Source organism: Protopterus annectens, chromosome 2.part1 (genome assembly GCF_019279795.1).
Source record: "Protopterus annectens isolate FY-2018-M chromosome 2.part1, PAN1.0, whole genome shotgun sequence".
NCBI classification, from domain to species: domain Eukaryota; kingdom Metazoa; phylum Chordata; order Ceratodontiformes; family Protopteridae; genus Protopterus; species Protopterus annectens.
The window spans coordinates 1,066,352,532-1,066,372,004 of NC_056729.1; the positions used below are offsets into that span (position 1 = coordinate 1,066,352,532).

General features: G+C 43.4%; 1 protein-coding gene across 1 annotated transcript in view; it reads left to right on the forward strand.

Annotated features, from left to right (window-relative positions):
- The window catches only part of TDRD6 (tudor domain containing 6), a gene marked incomplete at its 3' end in the record, with an annotated part of 543,290 nt that overhangs the window by 393,954 nt on the left and 129,863 nt on the right, over window positions 1–19,473 (forward strand). Inside the window, exon 13 of the mRNA XM_044062624.1 lies at window positions 5,134–5,229. Coding sequence (XP_043918559.1) covers window positions 5,134–5,229 — 96 coding nt within the window. The remainder of the gene's footprint in view (window positions 1–5,133; window positions 5,230–19,473) is intronic.

Here is a 19,473-nt window from a genome sequence, read left to right on the forward strand (position 1 = left end):
TATGCAAAACTTTCATTAAAGGTGCAGGGCTGTTAAGACCTCCAGTTTTTCATCCTGCGCCTCCGTGGGATCTTGATTTGGTGCTTCGTGCATTAACATCTTTCCTTTCGAACCGGCTGCTACATGTGAGTTAAAATATCTGTCTTGGAAAACTGCCTTCTTAGTTGCAATTACCTCTGCAAGAAGAGTTTCAGAGCTTCAAGCCCTATCTATCAAACCACCGTACTTGATTTTTCACAAGGATAGAGTATCACTTAGGCCTAATCCATCTTTTGTCCCAAAGGTCTGTTCTAATCTCTGTCTCCAACAATCTCTAGAGCTACCAGTTTTCTTTCCAAAATTCTCCAATGAAGCAGAATACACTCTCCATAAATTGGATGTTCACAGGCAATTGCGCTTCTATTTAGACAGGACTCAGCAAATTCGTAAATCAGACCAGTTTGTTTGTGTCCTTCTCAGACAATAAATTGGGTAAAACCATCACAAAAGCTACTATCTCCAAATGGATTAGAGATTGTATAACTCAGGCTTATTCCTCTTCGAATAAGCAACTTACAACATCTATCAAAGCTCACTCTACCAGAGCTATGGCGACTTCTATAGCTTTTCATTCCAAGCTCGCTATTTCTGAGATTTGTGCTGCGGCTACTTGGTCCAATCCGCACACTTTCATTTCCCACTATAAATTGGATGTGGCATCTAAAGGGCGAGCATCATTTGGTTCCACGGTACTCAGGAGTGTTTTCCAGTGAGCCACCCAGGATTCAGGTGCTAGGGACGCTGTCCCATCAGTCAGAATGTAGGCGAGATAGGATCACATAACATCTTTTAGTTATGTACTCACCATAACTTCAGATGTTTGGGATCCATCTCGCCTACATTCCTAATACCCACCCTCCTTCCCCCTGCCTTGGAGATCAGAAGAGATTGAACGGTTTTGAGTTCTACTGTTTTATCTTGTTTCATCTGACGATGTTATATAATCAGTGCGTGCATGTGTGCATGTATGCGGACAAACTAGATCTGGGGGACTGGTAGTGGTGCATCCTGGGATATAGTAAGCTCAGCCAATAAGAGACTTCGCTCTTTGGCATAAGCGTGCCGAGTCAGAGCCGAGGGATCGGCTCCGAACCCATCAGTCAGAATGTAGGCGAGATGGATCCCAAACATCTGAAGTTATGGTGAGTACATAACTAAAAGTTTTGTCAAATGTCTAGTTCCAGCTTTTGTGTTACTTGCATATACTGTTGCAGAATACCAGTCCAGTTGCTTATTTGTGCTTTGATATTAATAGTCTGTTCGTTCCAGCTTCCCTGGTACAGCAAAAAATCTCTGTCCTCTAATTCTGTTATTTTTTAAACATATCTTCTTGTGCAGTGTCACATTCAGCCAGCCTTTTCTTCATTTAAATCTCTGAGTTTTGTATTTATCACCTTATCTGAATATCTGTTTAGAGCTTCTTCCATTTTTCAAGCCTTTTATTTAAGTTGACATACTCCACCAGTGTTGTTTATTTTAATAATTTCTGTGTGCAGTTGCCTTATACTTTCCTCTAGGTTACTGGAAGTCATGTCTGGAGCTTGCACTGCTTTTTGCTGAACAACTGCAGTACTTTTCATAGTCAGTTTTTTTCATCAGTTTTTGTAGCTGATTTTCCTTCAGGTCCTCTTTTATTTCTTTTTTTTCCTGGCATCCGGGTTATGCACTTACTAACCAGTTACTGAAATTTACCAGGAAATTTAGGTCCACTGGCTTTCCCCGGGTCTCTGTTTTCACACTGGAAGAGCTAACCTTAAGCTCAATGTGCAGCCATCTTGGAAGTCCCTACATCCTTCAACTTTAACCCTTTTCCCACCTCTACCATCTGAAAGCTGCTTCTCCATCTAAATATGCATATCTAGCCCATAATAACCTACCTGCAGAGTATATCAAACTGGCAGCTAATTCTGTAGCATACCCTGTATCTGTCCTCATAAACCACTTCACAAACAAAAATTACGTAGCACCCATTTGACAAAGTCTCACAATCAACTAAATTTTACCAAACTGTACACCTATTACTATACTGTCACCACTATGGTAAGGTGCTAGAAAGATGCAGTTGATTACAGCTTATGAAGTGCATTACTGACAGCAGCCTTTTGTCCCCACACAACAGTTTTCATTCACATCACAGTACCACCACTGCCCATACCTCTCAACTGTACAGATTTGTGCAGACTGTCCAGATTTTTGACTCTTATTTTTGGTCTGTTTTTCATAAAATTGTGGTTTTCTGGCAAATTAGTGGCAACTTGTTAAAGACTGAAGTTGAAAAAAAATAGACATTTGAGTTTGAGTTCATACCCTTCAGAAAATACATGCAAATGCAAAACCTGTTATTCTCTCAACTTTCTAAGTATGTAAGAGCAATACTTAAAAATTGTCCCTATTTTTGGGCCTTTGCCCCACTTTTTATTTATGGCTTTGTCCAGATTTCTTGCTGCAAGAGGTTGAGAGGTATGCCACTGCCTCTGTTTCATCTCTACTAGAAACCACAACAGAAATGTGCAACCTAGTATGCACTGTATTCCTCAACATTTCAAGAGCATTTGACATATTCTCCAACGCAATACAAATACAAAGACTGTCCTCCTTTGACTAAAAATATAATCGCTCATGTGGTTTGAACGCTACTTTTCTGATACACCACAGGCAATGGCAAAATACTTGCTCCTTTTCCTCTCTCCTGTCCCAGTAGGCAATCCTCAAGGATCAAGTCTTGGTCCTTTACTTTTCAACATATTCTTACTTTCTACATACCTAGGAAATGTGTCACCATGTTGACTCTACACCCCTCTGAAATGATAGACAAAAAAAGTTAAGCCAAGAATCCCTCACATTTTTTGTAATGTCGTTGTATGTCTTTCAGCTGTTCCTAAACCCTGAAAAAATGAAAAATAGTTATTTTTTCCCCACAGCAAAAGAAATCCTCCTTCACCATAATTTCAGGCTTTACTAAAATCATGTTGGTATTCCATACAAAGCTCCTTTGAGTTACTATTATGAAAATCTGAAATTTGACGGCCATATACAACAAGGTTATAGGGAAAAATCAAAAACTCGTATCTTACGTAGGATTGCACCTTTTCTAACTAATACTGTTAAACTCAGATCATCAACCTTCCCACTGCCAGCACTTCAGTGTGCTGCTACAACACTGATTAACCTGTACGATACTAAAGACCATATTTGAGCACTGCTACAATAATGTTGCAAAAATTAAAAAGTCCATCATTGCCTAGCCATCGAACAACATTCCTGGCTGCAGCTGCCACACTTCTTATCCTTCTCATAATTAATCACCTCCCACAAATTCATTTAGTAAACCTGAATGCCCAGTCGTAAGCATTCTCCAACTCTACTGTTAGTAGCTCACCCTGCTCTACAAATACGCTGATCCTCTTAACTAATTCTAATAATTGTACTGGTGACTCGCTAATCCTGATATGTCTGTAGACTGTGGAATTACTTACTATTCAGACTTCAACCTAAACTCACAATTCAGTTAACACTTCATGCGCTTATGGCTTTGCTCATGTTCTACAGGGTTGAGGGTTAGTAGTATAACGGTTAAGGTGTTTACCTCATAAACACACAAGGTGCATGGTTTGAGTCTCCCCTTTAAAAAGGAAATTGGCTAGGCTTAAAACAGCCCACAAGGGTAGTTAGCTTAGCATTTACCTATGAACTTGTATTAAGTGTACCATCTGCTTGGCATGCTACTGCTACTATACTAAATTCATCTCTACTTTATAATGGGACTGCTATTTTCTTCCTTTCCCACCACCACCACTTTTCTTTCTGAGCACATTGTACTCAAAACTTGTTCGATCTTGTCTGTATTTCAATAATTTTCATCTCTTGGCCCTGAATAACACATGTAATACTGCAAATGTGCACCATTAAACAGACTCTGAACAACGGCCATGTATGCAAACTGTAAATATCTGTACATAATTGTGGTAAATAACATTTTGTTCATAGGTTGGTACTAGGCTATCAGCCCTAGGGCATATACAAGCCTATCCATAACAATTCCCTGGATTTTTCTTCCCACGATATTTACTTTCCTGGACCCCTGTCTAGCAGGGCGACTGGCATGATCCCCAGGGTGAATTTCCTATCTCCCATCCAATCATCAAGGTTCATTTTGAAGAGGGGCAAGGAGGCACTCTGCTTGACATGTATGGGCAGTCTATTCTAGAGTATGGGGAGTCGCTGGGTCAGGAACCTATCCCTCCAGCATGTTTTGTTCATTGTGATGACAAGGTTTAGATCCCTGGAGTGTGTGGCGCTTAGGGATTGGGATTTCTTTAAGTGGAGCATGTCCAACAGCTCAGGGTTTGACATGGCCTTGTATGTTAAGCAGAGATCACCTCTGAGTAGACGATAATAATTGTAATTTGAATGTTAATATTTTTTATCATTTTTAACCTACATTGATATATTTTCTGTATTCCTGAAACGGTCTTGTTTTGCTTTCTTATGGAGCTTCCCTTCCCTGACTTCCACTTAAAAAGTTTATTTCATTTACCCATTTGGACCATCCTGGTAATCAAATACAATAATTTGTCAGGGGGAAGTAAATTGGTATATTTTGTTACACTGGATGCAGGGATGCAACCAGAGTTTTTGGAATTCTGAGCCAGCTTTCAGAATGTCTTCCCCTACGCTCCAAAATAGCCACAGACTTAGCAGAAAAGCAAGCCAAACATTCCAACAACAGGCCAGCTTACAAAATATTTAGCATAATGTATGCTAAATGTTCTTTTAAATGATTCATTTCTAGTGCTGTTGCACAGGTAAATGATTAGTCATAAAAGGTGTATACAGTGGTGTACATGTCATATGCCAGGCTTTGCCACTTGCAGGAGGCACTAATTTTCAATGGCTAAAGTACACAGAAAAGTTGTTTAAAGTGATTGAGTGGTCGAAGGGTTTCATCATGCACCGATGTAATTGCAGTAAGCTGCACTTGATTTGGAATTATAAAAATATTGGAGATATTAAACTGACTGGTGTTAACAAGCACATTTTTATTTTTTACATTGTATTCACCCAATATAGTGATTGCCTCTCTTAATCCCACAGGAGTCCTTTGCTGCATCATGTCATGAACAGATGAGTGGTCTTGAGAATATGCCAGAGTTTGAAGTTGCTGCAGAGGTGGATACTGTTTCCTCTGAGGTTTGTGTCAGATGTTAGCAATTTTAATGCAGCTAATTGTCTACACACTTCTTTTATAAGTTCACAGCTGTTTATTAGGTTAACTACCACAAGGGCCCTTTTAAGCCTAGACATGCATCCCAAATCTCTGACTACTTCCAATACCCTTGATAAGTGTAAGTCTGGGAGATGAATCATTTACAGGTTACCTGTTTGCATCAGCGACATAGGTGCCAAACCAGGGATGAATTTCCGGTTTCCCAGCCAATTGACCAAGTTGCCCTTAAATTGGATTAGGGAGGAACTCTGCTTCACATGGATGGGGAACCTGTTCCATAGATGGGGTAGTCTTCTGGATACATACCAATCTCTCCAGCAGGTCCTATTTATATCACAGGCAAGGTTTAAATCTTTAGAATGGGTAATTCTGGTACTGTTTGTTTTGTGGATATACAGGAGGTCCATTAGAGTGGATTCTGACAATGCCCTGTATGCCAGGCATAGATATCCCCTCAAAAGCCTCTAGGAAACAGAATACAGGCGTAGGGCCTTGAGGCGGTCTGTATAGGACATATTACTTATGCCCTGTATTCTTTTAGTGAGGAACCTCTGTGGACGTTCCAGTTGTTGGATATGCCTGGCTAACATACCAGATGGGGGACACTGTACTCAATTATAGGTCTGATGAATGCTGAATACAGTGGGACAATTACTTCCTTGGACTTAGGTGCCATACCATTGTTTATAAGTTGCGCAACAGAATGATTTCCTTGCCATTGTAGACACGTGATGATCAAAGGCTAGATTACTGTGTGTGTCCGCAAGTCCCTGACTGCTGAGTCAGTTCTAAAGGGTGTGTTTTCAATATGATAGTTACAAGGGATGGATGACTTCCCAATGAATACTGTTATGCATTTCCTGGCATTTAGTTTTAGTCCATGGCTCAGACACCAGTTGTTTGTCTGTGTTAGCCCCTTCTGGAGAACATTTGTGTCAGTGTGAGTTTCAGTGGCAGTTCGTAATTTGCAATCATTTCTAAATTTAGTCAGCCAGACCCCACTGACATTGGCCTTGGCTTCTGAGAGTAAATGCCTAAAAGGAGCATTCCAAGGACTGATCCCTGAGGGACTCCACTTGTGACTGGCCTCTTTGTAGAGGTGGACTCCACAATTCTGACTTCCTGGGTCCTGTCTGTGAGCCGGTTGGCTATCCACTGGGTGACTTATGGGTTTGAACTTAATCTCTTGAGTTTGTCAACAATGCCCAAGTGGGATATTGTGTCAAATGCCTTGGCCAGATCAAGGTAGGCAGTGTGAACGATTTTGCCTTCATCTATTGCTTTGGTGACCTTCTCAAAGAAGTCCACCAGGTTCAGTAGGCATGATCTTCCCTTTATGAAACCAAACTGAGTTGGGTCCAGTGCCTGGAGGTGTACTATACCTCTGTTGATCATCTACATGGCAACTGTTTCCTTTGCTTTACATATAAGACTAGTGAGAGTTATGGGTCTGTAGTTTCCAGGGTCTGTAGATGGCCCACCTTTATGCAGAGAGAGATGAATGTTGCCTTTCTTCATTCATGAGGCATGAAGCCTGTTTGGAGGCTACAGTTAAACAGTAATTCCAGAGGGCCCTGATAGGTCATGTTTCATGCTATTTAGAAGGCATCCTGGGATATTGTCTGGGCCTATTGATGCAGTGTTCTTGGTCTTGGAGAGAGCATTAAGGACCTGTTCCCTAGTGATAGTAGGAGGATATTTGATGATATTTCCTGAGGGAAGGTTGAGGGGGAGAGAGGAGTAAAGTTGGAGGTGAATTTATCAGCCAGGAAGTTTGCTATATCTTCTGGCTCAGTATAGGTGGCTCCATTTACAATGAGCTCTGCACACAATTGTGTATAGGCTTTGAGGTTGCGGACAAAGCTAAAGAATGCTTTGTGGTTGTCCTTGGCCTGGGAGGCCAAACTTACCTCAAATTTGGCTTTGGTAGACTTTATTTGCCCTCTGAGTTGTTTGTTTAGTTTGATTTGAGTGCTTTTATCCTTTTGGGTGCTGCACCTCTTAATTGTTGCCATGATTTTCTTCCTCCTGTTATACATGTGATTGATTTTGTGATTCCACCAGGGTGCTTGTTTTTTTGAGTTAGCTCAGTACTTCTTCCTGGTGTAACTTTTTTTCTGTCCAAGGAGCAGTTTCATGCAGCAGCTACATATTTGATAAGTAATTGGAATGTTTTAGTTTCAGCTTGTAACTTGTCAGTGTGTATTGAATGCACCCTGAACCATTATGCTGCCTTTAGTTGTTTGGGTATAGGTTAGCCATTGTGGTGGCTTACATAAAATGGTGTTAACTGGCCATTTGGATATACATGTGTAACTAATTTCAAGTTTTAAAGCAGACTTCAGTCTTCTGATCCAGCTGATTCTGTTGAATGTTAAGTTACAGTTAGAGTAGGTATACATGCATTTATTTTAAACACAAGTTCACTTCGCTTCACTCAAGCTGAAAGAATAGCTAACGTTCGGTTTATGGTGTATAGTGTGTGTTCACAGGATTATGATGAGACTTTATATTAAATATTTAGAGAAACATTTCAGTCCTGCTGTTTTGATGGATGCACTACCTCCTTTTAAGATAAGATCTCACAAGTATTTGGACTGCTTTCCAGATACAACTTTCAGGGACTTGTAAAGATGAACCTCTCTTGTCACCAGTATAGTCCTACTCTAACATGATGAACCTCATAATGCATTTTCTTTTTAATGTTGCTGTGACTCTTGGGGCTGATGTGAAATCATCATTAGCGGGTATCTGTATGGACTTGGATGAGGACATGAAAAGATTTTTCATGGACTGATTCTAATCCACATTTTAAACACCATGTAGAAGATATGGAAAATAACTCTTATTTGCTGCCTTAAAGTTGCAGCTGCCTCAGTGCACCAACTGAAGACTGGCACCAGATGTAGTTTGTATGGTGCAGGTGTACACCTTTGTCTGGCACCCTGGATGAAGTCTTTCCCTCAGATCGGGTTCCAGCAAGGTCACAGGCCATTAGATAAAACTTGTTGGTAAAACTGAAGTGGCCATGGTCCATTCATAGCCAGACAGCAGCATTCCTGAAATCTTGCACGTGTCGTACATTGGAAGTGGGTGGTGTTCAATCTTCGGCTGACTTAACAATTGCTCCAACACTGCTTAGACCATGTTAACAGCTGGGGCAAAGACAACGGTCTAAAATTAAAATTTAAAAAAATGTGGCATAGTTCATTTTGGCAAACAAAACAGTTTCACTTACCATGTAGGAGGATGTACCCCTCCAATCAGACACTGTTGTAAGGCATCTGGGTAATCTTGCTAATAATTCCTTAACAGTTGACCATCATGTCTCTGACAAGTCAGAATTGTGGAGTCCACCTCTACAAAGAGGCCAGTCACAAGTGGAGTCCCTCAGGGATCAGTCCTTCGAATGCTCCTTTTAGGCCCATCTAATTTCCAAAGGCATTTCCACTAGATCCAAAGACGACTTAATTCCCATTTACTAGTGTCTTATCAAAGCTGATGTTAAGTTGTCATTCTCGCCTTCATTCTTGCTGGATGGGTTCGGAGCCGATCCTCGGCTCCGACTCTGCCTATATTATAGCTCGAGAGCTATTTTTACCGGCTCGAGGCAGCCCTATATCCCACAATACCATGCGCTAACTCCCCAGATCTCATTTGCCGCTTCGCTGCAAGGTTGCTTTTTTACCGGCTCAGGTCAGTAAAGGATTTTTTCAATGAATTTCTAATTTTTTGAGAGCGTTATTAGGCTGTTTTCCCTACTTTGATACCTATCGATTTTTTTTTACTCCACAGGCGTTGCGTTGAGACGCCGCGCTTGGATGCGACTCAGTAATTTTGCCGACCCCTTCAAGGCGTCCTTCACCAACACCCCCTTTGACGGTTCCAAATTGTTCGGGCCTCAGGTGAAGAATACAATCACCAGATGCGAGCAAGATGGTAAGACTCTCTCTGCCGTGGGAGTCAGTTTTTCCATGCCTTCTAGACCTTATCCTAAGTGACAGAGGGGTGGAAAGATGTGGTTCCGCAAACCACAGGGAGTCGCGCCGACCTCACGTGGTGAATTTCCCCCTAGAGGCAGAGGGGGGAATAATAACAGACGCCGCCCCAGGGGCAGAGGGGGTCCACAAAACCAGGGTTCCAGGGAATCTTTCCCTGTCCAACCCTTTCAGCATCCCTGAGAAGCTGCCCGACTGTCCACCTTCGGAGGCAGTTGGGGGAAGATTATCTCTGTACCCGGAAGCCTGGCAATCCATCACTCAAGACACATGGGTACAGAAGATCATATCCGAGGGTTACAAAATTCCTCTCACTTTCCCTCCGGTACAACCGCCAAAACCCCTACCAGACGTACCACCCGCACAGAGGGGTCAGGCTCAGCTAGAAATAAAAAAGCTGTTAAAAGAGTCATCCAGGCAGTCCCAGCAGATCAGCTAGGATCCGGAATCTACTCCAGGTTCTTTTTGGTACCAAAAAAGACAGGAGATTGGAGACCCATTTTGGACCTCAGCAGGTTAAACAACTATGTGTTAAAGACAAAATTTCGGATGGTAACACTGCAGTCCATTCTACCCTTTTTGGGAAGAGACAACTGGATGTGCTCGTTAGACCTCCAGGATGCGTACTACCACATAAAAATACACAGGCGCACCAGGAGGTTTCTCCGCTTCCGGCTGGGAGTCAGTCATTTTCAATTCAGGGCCCTGCCCTTTGGTCTCACCACAGCCCCCTGGGTGTTCACCAAATGTTTGGCAGTGGTCATGGCTCACCTGAGACAAAAAGGATTCCAGGTGTTTCCACACTTAGACGACTGGCTCATTTCTGCTACCACCAAACAGGATCTCATAATGGCCAGGGATTATACTATCCATCTTTGCAACAGCCTAGGTATTTCTATAAATTTTGCAAAGTCCTCCTTGTCAATGTATAAACTTTATAGGCGCCGTATTAAACACCACAGAAATGTCTGCAACATTACCACCTCAGAGAGTGACAGACATAAGGCGGAATGTTCAGCTCCTGTTTCAGTCCAGCAGAGTCCAAGTCAAGCTAGTATTGAAAGTGTTGGGCCTCATGGCGGCGGCGATTCTTCTACTTCCATTAGCCCGCTTCCACATGAGGCTCCTTCAGTGGATGCTGTTTTCTCAGTGGTCCTTTCAGCAGCTGCCAATGACCCACAACATTTTGATAACACCATCTTGCAAGAAACATCTCTCCTGGTGGATGGTTTCCCTCAGCTTTTTCAGGACAGACCTTTTGTTCTCCCCCCTCCAGTTGCCACTGTCACAACGGATGCCTCCCTGATCGGGTGGGGGGGGGGGCATTATCAGGGCAGGACGGTCCAGGGCACTTGGCAACAGTCAGAATGCCACCTGCACATAAATGTCCTGGAGATGAGGGCGGTGCTTTTGACATTGCAGGCCCTTCAGAGCTCTCTTCCCATGGGGACTATAGCAATTCAAACGGACAGTATGTCTGTAGTGTGGTACATAAACAAGCAGGGCGGAACAAAGTCATACCCTCTCTGTCGAGAAGCACTCAGACTTTAGCAATAGGCGATTTCATCTCAACGGTTTCTGATAGCAACGCACATCCCCGGGAAGTCCAACGTCATAGCAGACAGATTGAGCAGAACTATCCTCATGCCTCATGAGTGGTCTCTAAATCAAGCAGTAGTAGACGGAATTTTTCGGAAGTGGGGCCAGCCTTGCTGCAACCTTTTCGCAACTCCGCAAAACAGCAAGTGCCTCGACTTCTTCACACTTTTCCCTCTACCAGGCCAGCCCCTCAGAGACGCTCTTGTTCACGTTTGGCCCCGGGGTCTTCTTTATGCCTTTCCTCCCTTTCCATTGATCCCACAACTAATTCAGAAAGCAACCGCTTTGAGATCCAAAATGATCCTCATTGCCCTGTTTTGGCCTCGACAAGTTTGGTTCCCGTTCCTGCACAAATACCTACTGGAACAGCCTTGGCATCTGGAACCCCTTCCGGATCTGTTGACCCACCTCACGGGCAAGCTGCATCAGTCTCTACATTCCATCAACCTCACAGCTTGGTTGTTCCACTTCCAGCCATAGCCAGGCTTCCCCTTATTTCTCCTCCTGTTCGTGATATCATTCTGGCTTCCCATAAATCCAATACTAGGAAGACTTATGCGAGTAAATGGAAGCGTTTTTCACACTGGGCACAAACTAGATCCTTAGATCCCTTCCATGCACCCATTCATGAGGTTCTAGACTTCCTGGCAGAGCTTTTTCATTCGGGGTCATCATCGGCCACTATCAGGGTACAATTAGCGGCCATTGCTAATTTTCATGTTGGACTCTCAGAAGCAAATATTATGTCCCACAAACTCTGTAAAGCCTTTCTCAGGGGCATTTTGTTACTCAGACCTCTAGTTAAAGATCCACCCCCACAATGGGATTTGAATTTAGTTCTAACTTCACTAATTCTACCCCCTTTTAACCCGGCAGCTTCTTGCTCCCTCAAACTTCTTTCTTGGAAAACGCTGTTTTTAGTAGCTATAACATCTGCCAGAAGGGTATCGGAACTTCAAGCCTTGTCTGTCCATCCTCCCTATTTGGTTTTTCATAAAGATAGGGTGACTCTCAGAACAAACCCTTCCTTTCTACCAAAAGTGTTATCGGAAGCAAATTTAAACCACTCCATTGATTTGCCCGTCTTTTCCCAGACTATACCAACAGGGCTGAACAAAAATTACATTCATTAGATGTTCATCGCCAATTACGGTATTAACCAGACAGGACAAAACAATTCAGAAAATCAGACCAGCTCTTCCTCTCTTATGCTGCAGGCAAGAAAGGGCTTCCAGTATTGAAAGTTACTCTTTCCAGATGGCTGACATCTATTATTACCTTGATCTATGAGTTGAGACACAGGCAACTACCCTCTAGGCCTAAAGCTCATTCAACCAGGGCACTATCAACTTCAACGGCTTTTCAAGCAAGGTTACCACTAGATGCCATTTGTGCAGCAGCTACATGGGCGTCCAAACATACCTTTATTGCCCATTACAAGCTTGATCTAGCCTCCAGAAATAGAGCTGATTTTGGTTCCACTGTACTCAGGAGTCTGTTCCATTGAGCCACCCAGGACTAAGATGATAGGGGCGCTGTCCCATCCAGCAAGTATGAAGGCGAGAATGACAACTTAACATTAAGAAGTTATGTCTTACCATAACGTTCCATGTTAGTTGTCTTCTTCTCGCCTTCTTTCTTGTGTCCCTCCCTCCTGCCCTCTAGCCTGGATAGACTCGAGGTTCTGAGTCCTTCCATTTCTGGAGATGCAATATGTTGCATCTTTCATGGTATCCTTAGTGTTACTAGCAGGTAATCTGTACTCGTAAAAGAGGATTATAATATTATTATTATTATTATATTACTTTTGATACTATGTCTTAGCTTCCAAATGAGATCTGGGGAGGCGCATGGTATTGTGGGATATAGGGCTGCCTCGAGCCGGTAAAAATAGTTCTCGAGCTATAATATAGGCCGAGTCGGAGCCGAGGATTGGCTCCAAACCCATCCAGCAAGAAAGAAGGCGAGAAGAAGACAACTATGGTAAGACATAACTTCTTCTTATTGAATATAATGCACCTTTTGGCATATATTTACCTAAACATATCACACAACTTGAGAGACCTCAGAGATTCATAACTTAAAAAAAAAAAAAAAAAAATCAGACTTCAAAAATCTTAATTATCAGGAGAGACTTTAAACCCTTACTCTGTACTCAGTCTTATAGACTCCTCCTTGAAGATCTATGTCAAGACTTTTGTGTCATGAAAGATACAACCTTGTTTGATCTCCTGTACCTTCACAGAACTAACGGTACATCAAATAATCTGTTAAAGGAAGTAAATCCTCATCAGCAGATAAATAATACATGGCATGATAGTCATATCCCAACATATCCCTCACCTTCGGAACACACTTCCACTACATGCCAAGTAGATTAGCATCCATGTCACCTTCAAGGTAAACCTAGGTAATTGGGTGGGCAGCCTAGATTCTCTGCCGATGTATCTTGTTGTGACTTCCTTGAGGTTAGAGGGAAAGTTTGAATCTTTTTGATTAGGCTTGAAATTGTCTGCAGACTGATTACCTAGTACTTACCTATGGCACTATGGGAGCTTGCGAAGAGCAGTCATTTCTAGTGTATACGGGGAGGATAGAGGATTCCCTTCCAGACTTTGACCAGCACAGTTTTCTATAAACTTGTTTGATGTCTTACCACACCAGGAAAATCATCCCCAAACAGGAGGTTTCCAGAAAAAAAAAGAGTAGAATTAAAATATTCCCGATTCATTTTGTTCTCAAAACTTTAAGGACTTCAGGTCTGTTGGACTTAAGTAGCATAAGAGCTTTCATTCGCAAAGAAACATTCCTTATAGTTACCGTGCAAGTCTACTCTCTCCTTGACAGACAAGGAAAGTCAGTGTGCTGTATAGACCTCTAGCATTTCTACTTACAGATCAGAATAACCAGTGACTCAAGAAGTTCATTTTTTCTGGTAGAAGCTAGCAGTGTCAGTTCTAGATGTTGCCTTTTAGCCTCACCTCAGCCTCAGGGTGTTCATCTCATGAAAGGTCAAACTGCAGGAAAGCAGGATCTTCCCAGACCTTAAGTGACTTTTATGTACTTTTTTCCAGAATCTGTATGCTAAAAAATCTTATGGCATGGTGTTTGCCATCTCCCAAAACCTGCAAAACTTCTCTCATTTAATATGAAAGGACAACACAGTAAACATAATATCTGATGATGTAAGTCTTCATTTATTCTTTACGAACGGGACTCTGTTCTGACCCCTTGGAACCAGCTCAGCAATTATACAGCTCGTGCCAGCCAAAAAACTCTCAAGTTAAGACTCTACCCACAATGGCCCTCTCTCCATTACCCCAGATCTTGTTTGCCGCTCTGATAAGATGCATCAGCCGATACTGTCCAGCTAAGTGCTTTAATTTTTTCTATTTTTGTGTATACTTTCTCTGTATTTTAGAATATTTATTTCCCTTTTCTGTTGTATTATTTAGTGTGGCATATCCTTTTTTTCACCACCTAACAGTATTTTTTATCATCATCGTTGGTAAGTTTTCCTCTCCACCCTTCCCTTTTACCTCTCGGTAATCTCATTGATACCATTGTTGGTATTTCTCTTTCCAGTTATCTTTATAGGTATTTCTCCCTACCATTGTTGGTAGGTTTTTCTTTCCTGTCCTTTACGAGTGCATGTATGATTTCTTTAAAATGGCGGAAAAGCAAAAAAGGCATGTCTGGGTTTAAGCAGTGCTAAGATTGTGGAAGAAAGGTGCCCAACTCTGATTGGCATCTCTCATGTGTATTTTGCTTGGGTGCACCCCATCTATAAAATAATTGTAAGATCTGCCAAGGTTTAAGTTCTAGAACCTTGGCAGAGTGCTGAAATAAGTTGATTTAAAATGGTTATTAAAATCCTCCCTTGAAGAAGCCCTGTCTAACCATAGAGTCCTATAAATTCAAACAGAAAAAGAGGCATTCGGTGCCGAACTCACCATTAGCACCAGACTCAAAAAGGCACAAGTCTCTGGTTACTTCACTGTCTTCAGAACCGAATAGTAAGGTCCCAAAACTTGTAAAACAGCCTTCGGTACGATAGTCACAACCCCGTCTGTACCAGCGGTTTCTGCACTGATCTTGATGACCTCAGTACTGACCTTGACAGTCTTGGCAGTAACAATTTCATCGGCGCCAACATCTATGACCTCCCACTTAGTTCCAACTTCTCCATCTGCTCCGCAGCATACAGTGCCAAAGCTCATAGCATTTGTAACTCCCACAACAAGATACTTCCATTCTATACACCCCTTTTTGGGTCCACTCCTCAGTCCATTTGTGGATAGACTTGAGTCTCCCTCGCTGATGTCGGTCTGATCAACCAGAAGTTATCCGAGATGGACGTGTTGATAAACTAGATCGGCTTTTGGCAGCCAGGGGTCTTCTCGCACCAGCTCAGACCCTCCCTCCCTCTTGGAGTTGAGGTCTATTCTCCCAGGACTCCTACCCCCCCCCGACCTCCCTTTCAGGTTGAGAGCCCAACACTTCAATTACCCCAGTTCCAGCTGCTACAGTGCTGACAGAAATTCCGTATTTGGTAGCTGGATTGGCTCTGATGTCTTTGGCTCCCTAAAAACAAATAGAATCTTGGGGGCCGTAGTTTGGCTATCTGTTCGGAGGGCTCCGGTACAGTACAGTTTGTATATTTGGGGCTGTCCTTGGTTCTTTGAATTCTAGCAGTTTCAACTCTTCCCCAGCTTTTGTTTTGGAGGGCAGTCCTACGGAGCAGGGTGCGACTCTAGTTCTGAGGTTGTCTTACTCTTTTCCAGGCTCCCAGCCCTCTTCGGGTGGGCCTGCCTTCCGGATCATGGATAGAGCTTTATCCTCGGCGGGTTCTCAGCTGGCCCCTTCTACTTCGGAGTGTCACATATTTGTACCTTCTGGACCGCAGCTGCCACCATCTCTCATGTTGGGCAGCGGGCACTGACATGGCAAGATATCTCTGTTCAGGTCCCCTCTTCTTTGGTGTCTTCCTTAGAAATTCCCACTCAAGAGCCACTCCATAAGAAGACTAGCAAGAGGAAGCATCTGGATTCTCCAGAAGACTGTGTCGGAAGACAGACTATGATGAAGGGGAGGATTTCCCCCGATCACCCCTGAAGATGTCTCCTTTGGAGATATCCTGGAAATCTTAAAACAGAGGGGTGATTGGAAGTCCACAAACCCATCCTTAGAAGAATCTTTATTCTTGCAAGCTGTTGGTGCTCGCCTGTCCATTTCCTGGGTGACACCCACCCATTGGCAACCCTATTAAGCTTATCGTATAGTGAGCGTGGAAGATTCCTGATTCCATAGAGCCGATTTCCTGGAGGCCGGACAAAATCTTATCAGCTCCAGAAGACCAACCACATTGGGGAAAAGGTTTAGCAATAGATGCCAAAAAGGAACTTGCCGAGGAGAGTTCCACTGTCCATCCAAATAACAAAGAGTCTCAGACGATGGACAGGTTTGGGAAGCAGGTCTTTTCACTGTTGACCTCCACTCTTAGGTCCTTGAATTTCATGGCACACTTTACTAGACTGCAAAGGGATCTGATAAAGGAGCAAGCAGACACCTCACCGGAGCTGTGTCTGATGAGGTGAGGGATAAAGTTGCCTCTCAGCTTGCTACCCTGGAGTCCATATTGAACTTGTCCACGCGGCTCATCGCTCATGCCAACAAAGGAACAACTAGGGCAGTGGGTTTAGGGATTGCCATAAGGCGCCACGCCTGGATGCGATTGTGTGACTTTGCGGAACCTTTCAAGTCTTCCTTCGTCAATGCTCCCATTTGACTGAACTTCCTTGTTTGGCCCCAAGGTCAGAGAGACACTAGCCAGGTGTGAAAAAGATGGAAAGACCCTTTCTGCAGTGATCATTTGTTTCTCTGCTCCTCAGCGATCCTACTCTAGTAATCAGAGGAGTGGAAAAATATGGTTCAAAAAGTTCCAAGGGCCTTTCAAGATGCGCATGATGAATGCTCCTCTTGTGGCAGAAGGGGAAGTTCAAGTGGAAGATGCCCTCCCTGTGTCAGAGGAGGTTCGCGAAGTCAGGGCTACAGAGATTCCTTCTCCGGACAGCCCTACCAGCACTCCTCAATGGAGGCCCGATTGCTTACCTCAGGAAGCAGTCGGGTGAAGATTTTCACTGCACCAGACAGGCTGGCTATTGATAACTTCGGGTACTTTGGTGCAGAGAATTGTCACCACAGGGTACCGATGTTCCACGCAGTCAGAGGAACCAAGCAGCTGCAGAAATTCAGAAGCTGCTAGAAAAGAGAGTCATCCAAGAAGTCCCACCAGACCAAATAAGCTCCAAATTTTACTCGGGATTCTTTTTAGTGCCAAAAAAGACGGGACTGGAGACCAATTTTAGATCTCAGCCTTCTGAACAAGTTTGTTCAGCAAACAAAATTCCAGATGGTCATGGTTCTGTCTATCCCTCCCTTTCTAGAGGAGAATGATTGGATGTGCTCTGTAGACCTTCAGGACGTGTATTACCACATAAAGATGGACAAACGCTCTAGAAGGTTCCACTGCTTTTGGCTGGGAGCCAGTCATTTCCATTTCAGAGTGCTGCCCTTTGGACTCATCACAGCCCCCAGGGTGTTCACCAAATGCGTGGCAACAGTAACAGCTCACTTGAGGCTACACAGATTCAGAGTATTTCCATACCTGGATGACTGACTCCTCACCGCCCTAACGAGGTGTATGCTGCTTCAAACCACAAAGTTCATATTAAACCTTTTCTAGTCTTTGGGAATTAATGATCAACAGAGAGAAATCACAGTTGACTCCAACACAAGACCTAGGATTTATAGGAGCACACCTCCATACGGTTTCATGTGTAGCCACTCTCCCTCTACGCAGATTACAAAAATTAAGGTTGCAAGTACAACTAATTTCCAAAACCAGAGTTCCTGCTTTTCTCATTCTCCAAGCTCCAGGATCTATGGTAGCCTCCATAACTTTAGTGCCTCTCGCAAGGTATCACTCGAGGCTGCTTCAGTGGCTCTTAGCGGTGCAATGGTCGATACTGACACAGCCAGTGTCTTATCCGATATTGATAAAAAATCGCTGCAAGAAGGATCTATCCTGGTGGATGAAATTAGAGGAAAATGTAAGGGGCCACACCTTCTCTCCTTCTCCGCCCACCGCTTTAGTGAACACGGACACTTCCCGGATAGTATGGGAGAGGGCATTATCTGGGAAGAACAGTTCAAGGCACTTGGTCCCTGCAAGAAGCCAATTTGCACATCGGTGTCCTGGAATTGAGGCTGGTCCTTCTAGTATTGCAAGCTTTTCAGTATGTCCTTTCTTCGGGGTCGGTTGCAGTTCAGTCAGACAACATGTCGGTAGTCTGGTACATCAACAAGCAAGATGGAACCAGATCTTACCCCTCTGTGTCGGGAAGCTGTCAGGATATAGCAATGAGCTATCGCTTCCAACCACTTTCTAATAACAAAGCATATCCTAGGAAGCGCCAGCGTGATAGCAGACAAACTGAGCAGATGCATCCTCCTGCCTCACGAGTGGTCTTTCAATCTCAAGGTGACTATAAAATGTTTTCGTCGTCTGGGCCAGCCATGCTGCAATCTTTTTGCCTCCCCAATAAACAAATGCAGCAGTAACTTTGCCCTAATTCCCCCCAGAGGGGGAGTCCCCGAGAGACGCAGTCCTCCACGATTGCCCCCCTGGGAGTACTTTATGCCTTCCCCCAGTCCCTCTCATTCCCCTATTCTTGAAGAAACCCCAAAGATTGAAAAGCAGTGATCCTCATTCCACCCTGTTGGCCCCATCAAGTCTGGCTCCCCTTCTTTGGCCTCACCTGATTCACTGTCCTTAGATTCTGGAACCAGTTCCAGACCTGCTTTCTCACCCACAAGGATTGGTACATCCCAACCTTTACTATCTCAAGCTGACAGCTTGGTATCTCCAATTGCATTAATTGCCAGGCAGAGCAAATTACCTTCCCCAGTACAAAACATCTTTCTGGCGTCTCAAAAACCATCCACCAGGAGCCTCTATCTTTGCAAATGGAAGAGATTCTCAATCTGGACCCGTACAAATGATTTAGATCCCTTTTCAGCCCCAGTTGACAAGATCTTGGAATTTCTGGCTTTGTTTTTTTTGAACTAGGAGCTTCAGCTTCCACCAACAAAGTCTATTTAGCCATTTTCAATTTCCCCAATGGGTTTGATGATCGTACCTTGATTTCCCATTGTTTGTGTAAAACCTTTCTTAAAAGCACTTTACAACTAAAGCCCCCATTCAAGGATCCTGCAGCTTCATGGAATTTAACCTTAGTATTACAATCCTTAGTCCTTCAGCCGTTTGAGCCAGCAGCTACTTGCGATCTCAAGTTCCCATCATGGAAAACTTTTTCTGGAGGCCATTACTTCCACCAGGAGAGTTTCTGAATTGCAGGCCTTATGTTTGAAACACCGTTAAATGATTTTTTATAAGGTTAGAGTGTTGTCAAAAACCATTCCGTCCTTCTACCTGAAGTGGTCTCAGAATCTAATATTAACCGGGCTATGTATTTGCCAGTCTTCTTTCCAAATTTTTCAAATAAAGGTGAATACTGCTTGCATCTGCTGGATGTTCACAGACAGGTT